The sequence below is a fragment of the Podarcis cretensis genome (assembly GCF_951804945.1).
Source record: "Podarcis cretensis genome assembly, chromosome: 1".
Classification (NCBI taxonomy): Eukaryota; Metazoa; Chordata; class Lepidosauria; order Squamata; family Lacertidae; genus Podarcis; species Podarcis cretensis.
The window spans coordinates 11,226,623-11,246,110 of NC_137170.1; the positions used below are offsets into that span (position 1 = coordinate 11,226,623).

Sequence of the window (19,488 nt, forward strand, 5' to 3'; positions counted from 1 at the left end):
AAATGTAATTCAGAGTTTATTGTTTTCAGCGTATTGAAGCCTGGCCTATAAACCACTGATGAACATAATAATTGAAAAAACGCATGGTCATTTCATAGAATCATAGAATTGTAGAGTTGGAATGGATCCCAAAGGCCATCTATATAGTCCAACCCCTTTCAATACAGGAATTGTTTTGTTTTGCATTGTACCAAGCTGATGTTTTTGTTATTTTAATCCAGAGAGTTTGCCCTTGCTTCTGCCAATGGAGAGAAGACATCATTTCTTAATCCTGGCAATGGGTTTTCAACTGAAAGGGTAAGACGTTTGGATACGCTCCTAGAGTTTCCTTAGGGATGCTTCCCATGAGACACTTTGCTCCCAATGAGAGTAGATTCATCAATGCAAGCATGAATTCCCAGAGTATCAGTGACACTCTAGTTCTTATTTATACTTTTGGGGGGAGACCACCTACTGCTGCAGACTGTTCAAATGTTAAATAAGGTAAAGGTAAAGGGACCCCTGACCATTAGGTCCAGTCATGACCGACTCTGGGGTTGTGGCGCTCATCTTGCTTTATTGGCCAAGGGAGCCGGTGTACAGTTTCCGGGTCATGTGGCCAGCATGACTAAGCTGCTTCTGGCAAACCAGAGCAGCAGACGGAAACGCCGTTCACCTTCCCGCCGGAGCGGTACCTATTTATCTACTTACACTTGATGTGCTTTCGAATTGCTAGGTTGGCAGGAGCTGGGACCGAGCAACGGGAGCTCACCCCCCCCCCAAACTTGGGTGACCTGTCTTTCCCAGCGATTTCCCCATGTTTGCTCTAGTCCTGCTTTCCTATATCTTCATATATGCATTTGTTTGAAGCATTTTTAAACTGGCCTTAGCAGTGTGGAACCTTGTTGGCCTTCAACTCTCATCAGCCCCAGCCAATATGCCATGGTGAGGGATGATGGGAGTTGTTGTCCGACAACATATGGGGGGCTGAGAGTTTCCCATTCCCTAACCTGCAGTATACTACTATTATATGTGCATGTATTGTGAGTAGAGCTGAACTAAAAAAGTTCTCAGGTGATAACTTTCTACCAGATTTTTTAGGTGGGAGAATGGGAGAAGAACCATTGGATTGAAATAATGTTTTAACTATAATTGATTTTAGAATGGTATACTGAAACTGCTTTTTAGATGTTATAAACTGGGTTTTTTTTAGAAAGCCTTAACAATTTTAAAGTGTTTTTGCTTTGTTTCTAAATTGCGCATCTGTTTGTTGCCCTGGACTCCTTGGAGAGGAAATACAGGGTATAAATTTAATTAATAATTAAATAATAATAATCTATTCAAAATTCAGGGGCTTTTCTATGGTGATACAAGGGTCCTCGCCCCTCCATACCACCCCCAAATTGTATTTTTAGCTTCACCGCTTCTTCTGGTAACCATTTCCTTTCCCTTTGCCCCTAACAATACAATGCAATTCCTGGGCATTGTGGGCAGATAAAATGGCTGCGACCATTATTATTATTATTAAAGATGCCCACTACTCATGTGTACAAAAGCTTCTTCATGCATACAGAGCTTCCCTCTACATTAAAACTGATGGGAAAACTTCCATGTTCAAGAGCACTTTGTGTTCATTGGTTCATGTAGGGGACTCTGAATAGGGAACTGGAAGTGTATGGCAGAAATTTTACATATGGCTTAAAAACCTCTTGCGTTTATTGAGGTTATGTTTTTAAATAGAGCCTCTAGTCTAGTATCATGAACGTTTTGCCTCTTCTCCCCCTTCCCCCCGACCTGGGAAAAAGCTCTAATAAAATTACATGTATGTTTGTAATTTGCTATTATGGATTGAAACTGAGATTTTGATGTTTTGTTCAGGGTGCAGGAGACGTGGAACTAGAAAAGAAACTTCGGAGTGCAGAGAAGTTTGGAAAACATGGAGACTTGTCTCTGAAGGAATTGCAAAAGAGGTACTGCCCAATATAGAATGTGGAAGCAGCAATGAGTAAATTTATACCAAAAGTATCAGGAGCAAAGTGACATCATCACCACAATACCTCAAGGACTGCCTCTTTCCATATGAGCTACCTGGACCCTGAAATCATCTTCTGAGGCCCTCCTTCGTGTGCCTCCACCTTGAGATATCTGGAGGGTGGCAACACGAGAACGGGGCCTTCTCTGCAGTGACTCCCTGTCTGTGGAATGCTCTCTCTAAGGAAGTTCACCTGGCGCCTTCATTATACCCCTTTAGGCACCAGGCAAAAATGTTCCTTTTTAACCAGGCCTTTGGTTGATCTGATCTGATCAACATCCTATGTGGCTTTTTTTTTGGGGGGGGGTGTTATTGGGTTGCTTGCTTTTATTTTGATTATATATACTGTGGTTTTTACATTGATCTTTTCTGTGAACCACCCTGAAACCTCCAGGTATAGGGCGGTATATAAATTCAATAAATCATCACCATGGCAAATTTGTATTTTCCTAATCAATGAAACAAAATGGGCGTTCAGTATCGTCTTAATTTGACTTTTCAGTTCACAGCTTGCTTGTGTTTTGAAATGAGTAAAAAAAAAAAAAAAAGGAAGAATCACATGAAAAGTGCATTCTTCTTATGCCTGACATATACTGTTGAGCCTATTTTGCCCAGGAAAAAGAGGTGGATGGTCTAATCCATGGGTAGCCAACATGGTGCCCTCTAGCTTGTACACCAAATCCCATCAGCTCCAGCCAGCATGATGTATATTTTAGTCTGCTCTGTATTTTCCATTGCTTCTGTCATTTGCAGAGTTATATTTTTATATTTTTATCATCGTGCGTTATATTTTTATGTGTTGCGCCCTGCTCTGGTATCTGCCTAGACGAAGGGTGGGTTATGAATATCCCTTGTGGTTGATGATAATAATAGTTGTTGTTTTTCTCTAGCTACCACACAGAAAGACATAATCTGAAGCTTTGCTTAAACACCATCAGAGAAAAAACAGCATCTTCTTTTACTGGCGGTGTGAAAGATATTTTCAGCCTTCAGAATAAGCTGCAAGAGTTGGAGGTAAATATCAAAATCCTACTGTGTATTAAGGCTGATATCTGATTAACCAGAGGCTATGCAGTGCTGCATTCAGGCATCACCTGAGCCCTTATATCCTAGCTTGAGCACTGATATCATCCAGAGGGGCTGCTGTGGTCTAAACCACAGAGCCTAGGGCTTGCTGATCAGAAGGTCAGCGGTTCAAATCCCCGCGACAGGGTGAGCTCCCGTTGCTCTGTCCCAGCCAACCTAGCAGTTCGAAAGCACATCAAAGTTCAAGTAGATAAATAGGTACCACTCTGGCGGAAAGGTAAACGGCGTTTCCGTGCGCTGCTCTGGTTCACCAGAAGCGGCTTAGTCATGCTGGCCACATGACCCGGAAGCTGTATGCTGGCTCCCTCGGCCAGTAAAGCGAGATGAGCCCCACAACCCCAGAGTCGTCTGCAACTGGACCTAATGGTCAGGGGTACCTTTACCTTTACATTATAGAGGCCTTACTAGAAGTTGGGCATTTAGTGTCGTCGGTTCCTTGCTGTGGGACACACTTCCAGCAGGGATTTGGCAACCAGTTCTTCTTTGCGTTTGACTTTCAGGAATCTCTTGATGACTTTTCTGTGGTGACAGACAGGACTTTGCACCTTTTTTAATGTTTCATTTTGTTACTAGGCAACCACTGTAATGATTATCTGTCTTGCTTTTTTTGTGGGAGTTTAATGCATCACGCAGCTCTGGTGGTTTATGACTTGGCAGTATAGAAATACTTATATGAATGGATGAATGGAATACTTATATTTATGTATGCCGCTGCCACGGCTCTTGTTTTGTTAGCCCAAAAATGGAAAACAAGGGAAGTCCCAACTAAAGAAGATTGGCAACTTAAATTGATGGAATATGAGCAGCTTGCGGACCTAACTTATAGAATAAGAGAGCAAGAAGACTGGAAAATGTTTATTGAATATATGGAGGAAAATTGTGTTTATTTGAAAATGTGGGCAGCATTAAGATAAATTCAACAGGGCAAATAAGTTTTAATGGATGTAAAATGGAATACTGAATGGTTTCGTTTATATAAAATATGCAGGGGTTTATGTTGTGCAGAATGAACCATGGAAGGAGAGGAAGGGAAGTCATTGATATTTTCAGGTTGTTTAAGTGAATATTCTAAAATGTAAAACAGAAATTTAAAAATTAAACTAAAAAAATACTTATATGAATGAATAAATAAACCATGAAAACTGTGGTCTGCAACTGAAATATCACTATCTGAAGGTTTAATAAAACATTTCGTTAGGCTTGCTGTTCAGCTTTATAGAACAAAATAGTGTTTGCTGCATAGCAGAATAAAACAGCAACATCCAAGTAATGCAATGCATATTTATCCTTGTGGGTGTTATATCTGAAAAAATTGCCGCATTATCCTTAACGTTTAAACCCCTTGTTAACATTTTATATTTGTTAACCCTTGCACCTCTCGTTATTTGTATCACCAGCATTTTCTTTCTCTTGTTTCAGGCCTTGGAGAGTGAAGGCGATTCTTCTTGGAAACAGTTTGAAAGGATGGTTTTGCTGCTGGGCAAGTTTTCCTGCAAAGCAGATGAGTCTCAGGAAGAGCTGCTCAGAGAGTGGAACAGAGCCTGGAATGCTCTGAAGGAGAGGTACAGCCTGCACATAGAGACTGGGGAGGAGTCGGACTATCAGGGGCAGCCCGCCAGATGTTCCCTCCAGATGTTGTTGGGACTCCCTTCAGCCCCAGCTCACAGGGCCAGTAATCGGGGGGGGGGGGGTGTTGCGCTCCAGGGACATCTGCAGAAATAAATATGAAACATGACTTTATTTTCCCCGGCCATTTTTAAATTGACATTTTCATTGATCTTATTGCAATTCTGCATGCCGTACATCGCCAGGCTCAATTTTTTTAAAAAAATGAAAAATGTGCCCTGTAAATAAATATTTGCTGAAGAAATACAACCTGTGCCATTAATAATGTTTGTGCAACCTGTACAGCACACAGGCGACAATTATTCACACAATTAATATTCTTGTTCAAAAACAATTTCTCACCATTTATCAGATTTGTGAGAATAAGACAACTACTTACAAAGGGCCATGAAAACTTATAAGCTATCAAAAATAGCTGCTGCTGCTTCTTCTTCTTCTTCTTCTTCTTCTTCTTCTTCTTCTTCTTCGTTGTCGTCTTCTTTGTCTTCTTCGTCTTCGTCTTCTTGAAGCGACTGCTCTGGTCAGACCTCACCTGGAGTACTGTGTCCAGTTCTGGGCACCACAGTTCAAGAAGGACACGGACAAACTGGAACGTGTCCAGAGGAGGGCAACCAAAATGGTCAAAGGCCTGGAAACGATGCCTTATGACGAACGGCTAAGGGAGCTGGGCATGTTTAGCCTGGAGAAGAGGAGGTTAAGGGGTGATATGATAGCTATGTTCAAATATATAAAAGGATGTCACATAGAGGAGGGAGAAAGGTTGTTTTCTGCTGCTCCAGAGAAGCGGACATGGAGCAATGTTTCCAAACTACAAGAAAGAAGATTCCACCTAAACATTAGGAAGAACTTCCTGACAGTAAGAGCTGTTCGACAGTGGAATTTGCTGCCAAGGAGTGTGGCGGAGTCTCCTTCTTTGGAGGTCTTTAAGCAGAGGCTTGACAACCATATGTCAGGAGTGCTCTGATGGTGTTTCCTGCTTGGCAGGGGTTTGGACTCGATGGCCCTTGTGGTCTCTTCCAACTCTATGATTCTATGATTCTATGACTGTAAGTGTCGTCTATGACAATAAACATGTAACTATCTGCCGTGCTGGGAAGCGCCCTTGAGACAGGTGTTCCATAACTGAGCCACAACTGATTTCCTCTCCATGTCTCCTGATCAAATTTATCCTCTTCTTTTGTAGGATTCACTCTTTAAAGGCTGTTTTGGCCCTTCTAGCACCTGTAGAAAGCGAATGGGTTCAGCTGTGCAACGCGGACGAAGAGCTCCGCCAGAGAGACATTCCCCGGAGCGTGCTAAATAACACTAGCCTTCCCTTCAAGAAAGTGAAGGTTTGTGCTCATTATTCTTTATTGGAATCTCGTCTTGGCTTAACGAAGGGCTCCCAGATTGGGCCAGTAAGTGTGTTTCTAAACCCCCTACAGATCCTGCCCCACTAATGTAAAGGTAAAGGTAAAGGTAAAGGTATCCCTGCCCGTACGGGCCAGTCTTGACAGACTCTGGGGTTGTGCGCCCATCTCACTTAAGAGGCCAGGGGCCAGCGCTGTCCGGAGACACTTCCGGGTCACGTGGCCAGCGTGACATCGCTGCTCTGGCCAGAGCCAGAGCCGCACACGGAAACGCCGTTTACCTTCCCGCTGGTAAGCGGTCCCTATTTATCTACTTGCACCCGGAGGTGCTTTCGAACTGCTAGGTTGGCAGGCGCTGGGACCGAGCAGCGGGAGCGCACCCCGCCGCAGGGATTCGAACCGCCGACCTTTCGATCGGCAAGTCCTAGGCGCTGAGGCTTTAACCCACAGCGCCACCTGCGTCCCTACCCCACTAATGAGAGGCCACAAATACTTGAAGCCCTTCAAATTAAGGGCCAAAAGCCCAGGTAAAAAGGAAAGTTTTTGGCTAGTGCCTAAAAATAGACCATGATGGTGCCTGGGGAAGCATTCTCCATGCAGAGAGCCCCCACTGAAAAAGGTTTCTGTGTCACCACCCTTCAGACCTTGCATGGAGGAGGAACACAGAAAAGGGTCTCAGATGCCAATCACATCTGAGATGTGGGATTGATCTGGGTTGGTTTATGTGGGAAGGGGGGCTGTTTGAGCTATTTATGCTGAGTCAACCATTCACCTGCCTAGCCCAACATTATCTAGTACAGTGTTTCTCAAACTTGGGGCCCCAAACTTGGACTACAACTCCCATCATCCCTAGCTAGCAGGACCAGTGGTCAGGGATGATGGGAGTTGTAGTCCAACAGCAGCTGGGAATCAAAGTTTGAGGAACACAGGATGACAGGAACTCCCTAAGTGTTCTTTTGGCTACTTGACCCTTTTTCCTGGAGGTGCCCAAGAGCTTAACCTCCTAGGGGCCTGCAGGGAATGCAAAGCACATGCTCTTCCTATGGGTCCCATCACTCACCCCCTATGCTTGACAGATAACAAAATCATAGAGTTGAAAGGGACCAGGAGACTTGATGCTCAGCGCTGCTTTTTACAGCACAATTTCTCTTACCACCGTTGCAATCCCTTGCTTTTCAGAAAATGCAGACATCTATAGCAAATTGTACCAAACAGTGCAGCTTGCTAGAAAAAGGCAGGCGTCAAAGAACAGAGGTTGATCCAAAAGACTGGGAAGAAGCGAGCGCAGTCGCCGCTGAATACAAAGTGCGATTGGGGGAGCTGGGTTGCAAGATGCAGGTGATTGAGACAATCCTGCGTGACATGGAAACTTTTCTGGCTTTGCTGATGCATGTGAAACAGTCTTTGGGTGCCTCTGTGCCTCTCAGCCTCGCCCCAGGATCACCCGGGGAAGCTATGCTGCAGGAGATTTCTCTGATAAAAAAGGAGGCCAAATCTCTCGACGAGAGGTTGAAGCAAGTCAGCATTTACATCGACGATGACGAAAGCGGGAAAAAGATGTGTTGCGAAGACCTCGTCGCTGCGTTACCTGTGAACGAAAGCCCTGTGGTTGGCTCCGTGGAGGAACAAGACATCAACCAGAACAGGGAAGCTCAGGAAGAATTTACCTCGAAGAATAGCGATCTCTTTAAAAACATCCAAGACGTGCATGTTAAGATCAGCAAAATAGGCTTGAGGGAGCCAACGATCCCTGCTGTTCAGCAAAGGTGAGGTTTCTCTTTTTCCCCTCCCTCTCAGATTCAGTCAAATAAAGTTGAGGATATTTTGTCTCGGGAAAATGGAAAATGGGTTAGAGGGAAAGAAAAGGGGTGTCTACAGTGGTACCTTGGGTTAAGGACTTAATTCGTTCTGGAGGTCCGTTCTTAACCTGAAACTGTTCTTAACCTGAGGTACCACTTTAACTAATGGGGCCTCCCACTGGCACTGTGCCGCTGCTGCACGATTTCTGTTCTCATCCTGAAGCAAAGTTCTTAAACTGAGGTACTATTTCTCGGTCAGCGGAGTCTGTAACCTGAAGCATCTGTAACCCGAGGTACCACTGTATATGACTGTTGCTTTAGGGTTCATGGGTTCAGCTGCCTCCCCCCCAAATCCAATAAGTAAATAGAAATACTTAACTTACTGAGCAATTGTATTGCAGATAACTTGGTTCTGTCCTTCTAACATAAAGCCTGCCCCCCCCCCCAATAAATCCTGGCTATGCCCATGTTAGGGTTCATTGTTTTTAATCACAAAACTGAGAAACAGTAAGATACCCTGTAGAAGTGGGAGGAGCATAGCACCCATAGGAGCTTTTATACCAGGCAGTGGCATGGAAATTGATTTAATCAACATCCTAAATACCCAGCAGCGCAGGTGACAAAAACTGATGCGACTTGTTCCTGTTTCTAGGTTGAAGTCGATCAGCGAACTGCGGCAGAAGCTGGACCGCCTTGCTGCGGAGATGAGATCCTTGAATGAAGTCGCCAGCCGGCTTTCGCGGTCCGCAAATGGCCAGGGGGAAGAAGTCAAGCGGCAGTGGAAACTCACAGAGGGCTTGTGGAAGAAAACAAAGCTTGCCATTGCCGAAAAGTGAGAGGCCAAGTTTGTGTGATTTCATGCAACATTTTCTGGAGCAGGACAGTGGGGTGGGGCAGCGGCTCTTAACTGACCTCCTGGCAGTGCTGCTTACAGGGAGGAGCGTGGGAGGGGCAAGCACCATATTGGCTCCGCCCATGTTTTTGCAGTGCCGGCCTCCCTGCCACCTTGCCTCTCCCTCTCTCCCTGGTAAGCAGCGGCAAACCACCTGCTGGGAGATCACCGCTTCCCCTCTAGACCAGGGTTTTCCAAACTTGGGTCTCCAGCTGTTTTTGGACTACAACTCCCATCATCCATAGCTAGCAGAACCAGTGGTCAGGGGTGATGGGAATTGTAGTCCACAGACAGCTGGAGACCCAAGTTTGGGAAACCCTGGGCGAGAGCGAGTGCACTATACCATCATGCAAAGAGGAGACTGCACAATGGAATTCTGCTGCCATTTGTTGGAAACCTAACTTCCCATCAATTGAGAGTTGTCCATTTTTTAGCACAATTCCCCCCTAACTTTCCTTACTGCAAAAACTTTTAATTAAAGAAAGTGGATTTGTAGTGCCAGAATGCTTTGATCTTTTTCAACTGCGGAAACCTAAATTTCTGGTATGCGGTTGAATCTCTGCTGCAGAATAGTGACCCTGTTCTCTCTCTTTCTCCTTTACATAAAGCTCACATTCCCTGGAGTTGGCTGGATGTCCATTGGATCCTCTGGGTCAGGAAATACTTTAAAATATCTTCCTGTTCCAAATGAAGCCTTGCTTCATTTTTTCAAAAACAGGTTTCTAGTTCCTGTGGCTGCAAAGCAAGACTGTAAACCTGTGGCCTTCTTGATGTTGCTTGGGTTCTGTACTAAAAGCCAGATCAGATCCCTTGATTTGGAAAACGCGTGCCTTCATGCTTAGGCCATACTTCGAACGTGTCAATTATTTTTGCTTTGCTTTCTTTCAAATAGGCAGGAACACTGTGCGAGAGTGATGGAGCTCTTGAAGCAATATCACAGCTGCAAAAACTGTCTGACAGGCATTATTCAGAAGCAAGAGCATACCTTGTCTCAGCAAGTGTCTTACATGGGAAAAGAGAACTTGCAGAGGATAATTGCCATGGTGAGTCTATTGCGGTACCGTGCAAAAGCAGATAAAGCGGCACAATTTTTATGGTGGTCACGGAATCCTAGCTTTCATTTTTTTATACAATGAAATAAGAAACGGGTTTGTATGGTTGCAAAGGTGGGCTTTAAATCGAAAGAAGTAAATCTCAGATGTTGTTGGGCTCCATTTCTCATCATCCCTGATGGCTGACCATGTTGTGTGGAACTGACAGGAGGGACCCCATCAACACCTGTAGGGCCACAGGTTGTTCAAAGTATAAGGAAAGCTTGAAAGGAGGTCCAGACCTCCGCCTTCTTGTTGCATCCAGCAATTCATAGTGGGTATTTGTATCCTGATGAAAATTCCAAGGGACATGTCAGGGGACTGCCATCAGGACAGGGGAGGGAGGCAGGGTGTGCTGGTCCTGGGGGGGGGGGGGTTACCATGTGGCGTGGTCTGAGTCTGGTCCTAGGTCGAGGGTATGCTGTCCGTCAAGAGCGAAGCGGGGTCCAAGGCAAAGAGCCGGGCGTGCTCAGGAACTCTGGAAGAGCAGGACAGGGTCTGGCAGGAACTAGCAACCAACAATGTTGCTCCCACAACTTGGGACTGGGGCTGGCTGGCTTTTATCTGCCCCAAGGCATAGGACGGCCCCGGTCCACAGGTGACTCGCCTCTCCTGGCCTTAAGGCGAGCACTCCTCCTGAGAGAACTTAGTTCCCTCCGCCTCTCTGCCCTGAGCCTCTGCAGCTCAGGAGAGGCTGGAGGGTTACCAGATCCAGAGGCAACCTCAGCTTCCCCTGACGGGGCTGAGATTGGAGCACCTGCAGGCAATGGGTCCTCCATCACCGCTGGAGCCAGAGCAGACTTAGCTGGTGTCTGCTCCTGAGGATCCAGCACAGGTGCGGGCCCTTCAGGTTCAAGCCCCTGCCCCGGCTCAGCCAGCCCTGGAGGCGGGGACTCCTGTGCAGGCTGGGATTCCTCAGGTTCAGCCTCTGAATCAGATTCCCAGGCACAGGGGGGCCATTGGGATACAGAGAGCCTCCAAAACTCCTGAGGAGCAGTTCCTCTTCCAGCGGTGGGAAAAGCCACACCTCCAGTGGAGAAGAGAGGGAAGGGGCCAGCCAAGCGAGGAAAGGGCTCTAGGATGCTGCTGAGAGCCCCAGCGCCTCACCTGGCCAGACTGGCCAGGAGGGACGCACGCCACTTCCGTCACCCACCTTGCGCAGGGGGGTGAAACGCAAGGAGGGGAGGAGGAGGCGGCTTGGGGTGCCAAAGTTCTTTTGTTGGGGGAGAAGCTGGAACGGGCCACTCCCGGATTCTGCAAGTGACTGAGACGGACATGAACTTGGTAGATCTGCACTGTAAATAATTTGCACAATAAAACTTGTAAAAGACAGGTCGGAGTCTTTCCTGGTTACTCACGAGCAACCACCACCACCATCCGACAGACCATATAGAGAGTGGCTGGAGTGCTGCCTATGACCCTTGGTCTTGAGTTTTGTGACCCCAAGTGTAGACTGAAGTATTGCAATGACAATGATGCAGGGATAAAGGCACACAGGAGAGGCATTATGGGTAATGGTAAAAGGTAAAGGACCCCTGGCCGGTTAAGTCCAGTCAAAGGCGACTGTGGGGTTGCAGCGCTCATCTCGCTTTCAGGCCGAGGGAGCCATTGTTTGTCCACAGACAGCTTTCTGGGTCATGTGGCCAGCATGACCAAACCACTTCTGCCGCAATGGAACACCGTGACAGAAACCAGAGTGCACGGAAATGCGGTTTCCCTTCCTGCCACAGCAGTACCTATTTATCTACTTACACTGATGTGCTTTAAAATGACTAAGTTGGCAGGAGCTGGGACAGAGCAACATGAACTCACCCCGTTGCGGGGATTTGAACCGCCGACCTTCCAATCAGCAAGCCCAAGAGGCTCAGTGGATTAGACCATGGGTAGGCAAACTAAGGCCCGGGGGCCAGATCGGGCCCAATCACCTTCTAAATATGGCCCGTGGACGGTCTGGGAATCAGCATGTTTTTACATGAGTAGAATGTGTCCTTTTATTTAAAATGCATCTCTGGGTTATTTGTGGGGCATAGGAATTTGTTCATTTTCTTCCTTCAAAATATAGTCCGGCCCACCACAAGTTCTGAGGGACAGTGGACTGGCCCCCTGCTGAAAAAGATTGTTGACCCCTGGGTTAGACCACAGTGCCACCCGCATTCCCAGAGCCATTATATGCCACTTCAAATACACCCACAGACACCCACAGGAATACCAATCCCGCATACAAACTGTCCTATAGGTTTAAATTAAAACTATTTCTTTTTAAAAATAAGTGTCAAGCACCCAGATCCATACACCTCTCTCTCAAGGGAAGAAACCAGCCAGGTTGCAAAATTTTGGCGTTATTTCCCCCATGGTAAGGATAGGAGAGGGGGTTCACTGCTATCTGTTGCGTCAAGCCCTTTGCCCTACTTTCTCACCGTCTGCCCAGCTGTATCTACTGCAGAACAGACTTCATTGTCTGCCAGAAAACAAAGACCTAGTTAGCGAATGTTGTCTAATCGCCAGACGCTAGAGGTCATGGTTTCAGTGGCCGTGCTCCATCGGTGCACAAACAAGCAGCCTTATAGAGTTCTGAGATGGAAAGTTAAAAAGCAAAACATGGTGCCTTGTTGTCTCCATCATTTGGAAACTACTGGTTTGGATTATGATGCACCCTTAGACCCAAAGATAGGTCTTCCAATTTTAAAATTCAGAAAGTCAGTTCTTATTTCACATGACTGTAGCTTCCAGAATCGTTTGCACAAAATATCTGAAGCAAATAAAATATGCACATGCTCCATAACGCAAGAGTATTTCCCCCCCTTCCAAACTCTTGTGTAAATTAATCCGGAAACCAGAATCATGTGACTGATGCCTGATGCTAATGTTTAATTGATTGGTGTTGCAGTTTTGAGGTTCTCTTTATTGGATTCCTGTGGCTTTGTTTTTCTCTTTTTAAAAATGTGTTTTAAACACCTGTGTTAATGCTCTATTTTTGTTGTTTTCAATAGTACTGTAAGCAGCCTAGAAATTTTAGAATGGGAAAAGCTTGAGGCTGGATACAGTTTTTAAAAAACAAAATGAACAGGCAAACAAATAATTGGAATTTTGTCTACAATGAACAGGCTGACAAGTCATGCCTTCCTAAAAAGGGACTGTAAAACCCGTCTGAAAGATAACATAACTGGTGTAGACCTTATTCTGAACAAAATGTTACTAAAAATAAGTATTTTTCTTTGCTCTTAATGGTATCTGTTTGTTTCATTTCTGATTCTTATTTTTCTTTTTTTAAAAAAAAATGATTACAAATATTAAAGGTAACTTCAAAAGCAGTGTATTTCTGATGGATAGGCACCCAGGATTCTTCCTGTTTAAATTGCCCCAAATGCAAGGTGCTTACAGGTGCATATTATCACTTTTCCACAGGTCAACGTGGTCAAACAAGAATTTAACAACCATTCCGAAGACATTGACAGAATAAACCAGATCGGCAAAAGCCTTCAGTCCCAGCTGAACAAAATGAAAAGCTTGGAGGATCCTCCCTTTGAGAATGAGGCTAACGCTATTGTGGACAGATGGCTGGATGTATGTTAAAAGTAAATGATCGGGGTGGTCTGATCTGTTATGCATTATAGTAATTGAATCTGGCTCGCAAGTAATATTTCGGATGAATTAAATACGGTATGCCAGAGACTCCTAAACGTGGGGGGGGGGGGGGAATCAAGCTTTCACCAAAGAGTGCGGGTTAAGAGTGTCAGGTTATCAGTTCTGTATGGCTTTCTGTCTCGTGTCGGTCATGGTCTCCCCTAAGGGATAATTCTGGGAGATGTAGACAAGCAGCTTTAATAGGTTGCGCCTTTTGGGAATGCTAAGCCCTCCAGGAAACATCTCAGTAGCGCAAATCTTAGAGATCGGCTGTAGGAATGCTTTTCTTCAACTGCAAGAAGATGTTGGATCTGCTAGAGTCTGGGACTAGTTGGGACACATTATGGGGAGGTGATCAGATCTGATGAGCCCAAACCACCTTGTCAGACCTGTCTTGAGAACCTGGAGTGTTGCCATTTTCTTTGATGTGATAATATCCTAAGCCATATTTGGTAAGAAACTGTCTCCATCCAACGGATTAACCTCCCCTCCTCCCCCACTTCTTGTTTATGGGGCTGACTTCGTCTCACGCTCCCTTTGCCGATGAAGGTGCTTGTTTGGAAATATTTATGCTTCAATCTTTTTTGACCTGCTAGGTCAATGAATGGACTGAAAACTACTGCAAAAATCTGGAAAGAGCTCTGGCTTTGTGGGACAAGCTCCTTAATTTATCAAGTTCAACCGAGGAGTGGTTAAACGCAGAGCTGAAGAACTTGGACGGTGGCCGCCTGACTGAAAAGGAGCTGGCAGACCTGGAGGTAAGGTCGATGGGGGCAGCATGGGGCATAGCTGTGGCTCAGTGACAGAGCACCTGACTCGGTCCCCAGATTCACTCCCCAGCATCTCCAGGTACGACTGGGAGCCGCTACCAGGTGGACCAGTGGCCTGACTCATAGAACTATAGAACTGCAGAGTTGGAAGGGATCCTGAGGATCATTTAGTCCAACCCCTTGCAATGCAGCCGTCCCATACGGGAATTGAACCTGCAACCTTGCGGCTCAGGACCGCCTCTCCCCAAATGAACGTACTTGGACCCTGAGATCATCTTCTGAGGCCCTTCTTCGTGTGCCTCCTCCTCGAGAGGTCCGGAGGGTGGCAATATGAGAACAGGGCCTTCTCTGCAGTGGCTCCCTGTCTGTGGAAGACTCTCCCCAGGGAAGTTTGACTGGCGCCTTCATTATACACCTTTAGGCGCCAGGCAAAAACGTTCCTTTTTAACTAGGCCTTTGGTTGACCTGATTGATATCCTATACCCTTTTAAAATGTGGCTTTTTTGGGGGGAGGTGTTATTGGGTTATTGTGATTTTTATATATTGTGATCTTTTCTGTGAACCGCCCTGAGACCTCCAGGTATAGGGCATTATATAAATAAAATAAATAAATAAATTATCAGCATCATGCTCTAAAAACCAACTGAGCTTTCCAGTTGGTTTAAGTTAGTAACATAGAAATCTTATCTGCCAATTAATTACAGTGGTACCTCAGGTTACATACGCTTCAGGTTACATACGCTTCAGGTTACAGACTCCGCTAACCCAGAAATAGTGCTTCAGGTTAAGAACTTTGCTTCAGGGTGAGAACAGAAATCGTGCTCCGGTGGCGCGGTGGCAACAGGAGGCCCCATTAGCTAAAGTGGTTCTTCAGGTTAAGAACAGTTTCAGGTTAAATACGAACCTCCGGAACGAATCAAGTACTTAACCCAAGGTAATGCCGTTGACTGGTTCTAAACTAGATGGTGACTGGAACGATGCAATTTACCCTGCAGTTGGAAATTGTTGATTCTCCTCACCCTCTGGTCTTCGGCCTTAGAGTTCCAACCTAAGTGCTGTGTTGGATCCATAAGGGAAATGCTTTTCTTTTCCCTTTTTTAAAAAGTGTGGGGGTGTGAGAGGGGCGATTGGAGAGGCACATATGTTTGAGACAGTAACTTTATTCAAGCGTTCAGAAAAGGGCATGAGGACAAACCAGGGAGCTGAAAGTATCCCAAGAAGCAGGAAGGCTGTCGCAGAGAATTTGCCTTGCGTGCAGAAGGTCCCCAGATTCAGTCCCTGGAATCACGAGTTGGTTTGGGGAAAACCCAGTCAATGAACACAATACTGAGGTAGGTGGACCAATGGTCTGCCTTGGTCCAAGGCAACTTCTATTCAAGGAGGAGTTATATCCCAGTGGGAAATGTGCTGAACTGCTGCTTCCCACCATGGCCAAATATAAGTGTTTGGAACGGAGCTATTTGGGTCTCTGCAACATGGTGTATGAAAACAAAGCATTGCCGTTCCTGGACTTAAGCACACCCTAAAACACGTGAGGATGCGGGTGGCGCTGTGGGTTAAACCACAGAGCCTAGGACTTGCCGATCAGAAGATTGGCGGTTCAAATCCCCGCGATGGGGTGAGCTCCCATTGCTCTTTCCCAGCTCTTGCCAACCTAGCAGTTTGAAAGCACGTCAAAGTGCAAATAGATAAATAGGTACCACTCCGGTGGGAAGGTAAACGGCGTTTCCGTGTGCTGCTCTGGTTCGCCAGAAGTGGCTTAGTCGTGCTGGCCACATGACCCGGAAGCTGTACGCCGGCTCCCTCGGCCAATAAAGCGAGATGAGCGCCGCAACCCCAGAGTCAGCCACGACTGGACCTAATAGTCAGGGGTCCCTTTACCTTTACCTTTACCTTTACCTTAAAGCACGTATCCATGACACTGTTTTAATTCTCTTAGTGTCTGATTACGTTTTAATGCAGTTTAATCACATTTCCCCTGCTGCTGTGTGGGACATCTTCGGGAGAAGGGAAGGCTAAGGAATAAACCTTACACAAATCCAGAATGGAGTCCCTGAGATGGTTGGATGGCTCCTTGTACAGTTGTAACTCGGTTTACGAACTTAATTCGTTCCAGAAGTCCATTTTTAAACCAAAGCGTTCTTAAACAGAGGCGCTCTTTCCCTTCTGAGGCCTCCCGCCGTCGGTGCCCTTCCACCGTTCGGCTTCCGAGGCAAAGTTCTCTAACTGGGACACCTACTTCCGATTTTGTAGAGTTCGTTTCACGAATTGTTTGTTAACAGGACTGTTTGTAGACCGAGGTACCACTGTACGCCTCCTTCCGGCAACTCCTGCAGCCTGGCTGGGGCCAAACATGTTGCTCTGCTTTCCTTTGGACCACAAGGCCGGGGGGGGGGGGGTGTCTTTTAATCCAGGCAGCCCAGGAACTCCATGCACACGGCCCAGGCTTGCTCCCTGAACAGATCACTTTGGTGCTGCCAGCACAGCAAAAGCAACACGGGAGGCAGCAGTTAACACGTTCCTGGTCTCTGCATCCACAGCAGGTGCTGTGATTCTCCAGCAGTTTGGCTGTGCCTTCAGAGATGCACTCCGTTGTCTCTCGTGACAGACGGATGCCAACAACGTTTTAATGATCGCGTTTTCTAGCTTGTTCTCTTTTTATCTGTGATTCTTCAACCTCGTGCCAAGTGGAAATCTGTTCAGTGTCTCGAAAGATTTATAAGCGATCCGTGTGGTCGTTCGTTTCTAACCTGCGGAACGAAAGTTAAAACTTGTTTGGCCCGTGAGACAATTTTGCCCTCTTTCTTCGTAGGCTGGCTTGAAGTCCCAACAAAAGAATCTAGAGGAGTTTGATGCAAAGGTGGATGAAATTCAGTATCTCCTCAATGGCTACGAGACCCCACTTGAATTGCAGGTGAAAGGGAGAGGGGGGCTATCATTGCGATCACGATTCGTCAGGAGGTTATGTATTGATATAGATAGGATGCCTGCCACCAGGGGGATTGGTGTTGAGAAGGGGAGAAACGATTGCAACCTTCTTTTTCTACCTGTGCATATGAAGAAATGCAAAATAGCACTAGTAAATATACTTAGGGTTTTACCCAGTGAAATTGTCTCGTTGGCAAAAGGACATCTACATGTGTATCAGAACTTCTTTCTCTCTCTCTCTGCTCCTTCACACAGTGCATACTGTATTTTTCCATGTATAACACGCAACCGTGTATAAGATGCCCCCTATTTTTGGGTACTCCAATTTAAGAAAATGGGGGGGGGGGGGAGAGATGGCCCAGAGTCGAGCTTTTTGCTGGCAATCGCACCCCCAATTGCAGGAGCAAGAGCAAATTCAAATCAGACCTTGCCGCAGCCACCAATCATAAAACCAATCGCCGCAGCAGCACCCAATCCAAAGCAGCCCTTGCCGCAGCCACCAATCACACACAACATCGTCACTGACAAGCTCCTGATAGCGGCTGTGACCAGTCCCCCACCCCCACCTGCACTATCCGTGTATAAGACGACCCCCGATTTTGATCATTATTTTACAGTAAAAAAAACACCTCGTCTTATACACCGAAAAGTACGGTAGTTCTCCTGCGGAACTCCCTCCCACTGGAGGCAGCAATGGCCACCAACTTGGCTGGCTTTACAAGTGGATTATACAGATTCATGGAGGGTAAGGCTACCAGTGGCTGCTTGCTATGCTCCTCCTCCACAGTTGGAGGCAGTAATGTTTCTGAATGCCCATTGCTGGGAACCACAGAAGAGGAGAGTGTTGCTTTTGTGCTCAGGTCCTGCGTGTGAGTTTCCCGCAGGCACCAGGTCAGTTGCTGTGACGATGCTTGGGCTAGACGGCCCAGCCGGGCTCTTTTTATCTTCTTATGCAAGTCCTCTGTTTCCCCCCCCCTTTCCCAGGTCATCAAATCATCTCTTTTGAACAAAATGGAGCTAATAATAAAGCACTTACCGAACCAGTCAATACCCACTGAACTCAATGGCAACACAGCTGAGCTGAAAGAAGATCTTAACCTGGCCAAGACGCAGATTGGAATGACAGAATCGCTTCTCAGATCATTGTCTCCTTCTAACACCTTGGGGATTTTTGCCAAATTGGAGGTATTCTAAAAACACACAAACACCTGCTCTGTCTCTCACTCTTCTTTGGTTAACACCTACGGTATCGGCTCTGGCTGCCATCTGAACTGTATTCAGAACTTCTCTAATGCTAACAAAGGAATCTTAAAGATTTATAGGGCTGGCACAGATTTAACAGGTTTGGGAGCAGGGCCAAAGGATGATATATTTACACTATTGTTCCACTTCTGCGGTAGACTTCTTCTTGCACAGCAGAACTTCCCCTTCCTTTTCCCTGCATTATATTAGGAAAAATGTGTTTTGCAAAAACGTATTATTAGGCGAAATAGCGTACCAAAAGGAGAAATTCACACTCAAATGCTGATGAATTCTCATGAGGACTTTAAAAATAAAATAAAAATTGCAAACTGATGTGGAAATGTGGGGAACTGAACAAAAGACTTGAAAAACAAAATACTGAAATAAATGCAATTGACAGATTTGTACATCCCTAAGTGAGAGCGCTTCAGACACTCAAAGACTGCGGTCATATTCCTCATATTACTGTTGTAAACAAAAATTGCCCTTTTCCCTTTTGGGGTATCCAAGAGCCCATATAGAGTCCTTACATAGGTTCCCTATTGGTAGGAGAAAACAACAGAGGCCAACCAGAGAATATTGAGAAGCAAAGCAGCTAGTAAGCTTGATCTTTATTGATCTGTTGCAACAGGGTGCTCCCCTCACACGCAGGAAAGGAGGAGGAACCCAGAAAAATGGCATGCAAAGACTTTTGAAATTCCCATCCTGTAGATCAAGACCATCCTCAGGAACATCATACATACATCACAGAAGGGGTGTAACCTAAGACTACCCCTCAGATACATCACACCTACATCACAGAAAAGGCAGTCTAAAACAGAAATTTGAATATTGTTTTCTCCTGATGTTGTTTATCTCCTGTCTGGCAGGTTACTTGATTGGATTGCCTGGGCGCCTGGCCATTCTTTTGTAGTCACAGGCTCAACACCCTGTGTATCTGAAGAAGTGTGCATGCACACGAAAGCTCATACCAAGAACTAACTTAGTTGGTCTTTAAGGTGCTACTGGAAGGAATTTTTTTATTTTGTTTTGACTATGACAGACCAACATGGCTACCTATCTGTAACTGA

The 19,488-nt window shown here is 45.9% G+C and overlaps 1 protein-coding gene across 6 annotated transcripts in view; it reads left to right on the top strand.

Annotated features, from left to right (window-relative positions):
* SYNE2 (spectrin repeat containing nuclear envelope protein 2) overlaps window positions 1-19,488 on the top strand; it is a 269,050-nt gene that overhangs the window by 70,793 nt on the left and 178,769 nt on the right. For all 6 annotated transcript variants that reach the window (XM_079978462.1, XM_079978464.1, XM_079978461.1 and 3 more), the window contains exons 23-34: window positions 222-297; window positions 1,858-1,949; window positions 2,902-3,025; window positions 4,517-4,659; window positions 5,907-6,054; window positions 7,252-7,838; window positions 8,524-8,703; window positions 9,656-9,806; window positions 13,260-13,418; window positions 14,075-14,236; window positions 17,061-17,162; window positions 18,161-18,361. In XM_079978462.1, the coding sequence (XP_079834588.1) occupies window positions 222-297; window positions 1,858-1,949; window positions 2,902-3,025; window positions 4,517-4,659; window positions 5,907-6,054; window positions 7,252-7,838; window positions 8,524-8,703; window positions 9,656-9,806; window positions 13,260-13,418; window positions 14,075-14,236; window positions 17,061-17,162; window positions 18,161-18,361 (2,125 nt within the window). The remainder of the gene's footprint in view (window positions 1-221; window positions 298-1,857; window positions 1,950-2,901; window positions 3,026-4,516; window positions 4,660-5,906; window positions 6,055-7,251; window positions 7,839-8,523; window positions 8,704-9,655; window positions 9,807-13,259; window positions 13,419-14,074; window positions 14,237-17,060; window positions 17,163-18,160; window positions 18,362-19,488) is intronic.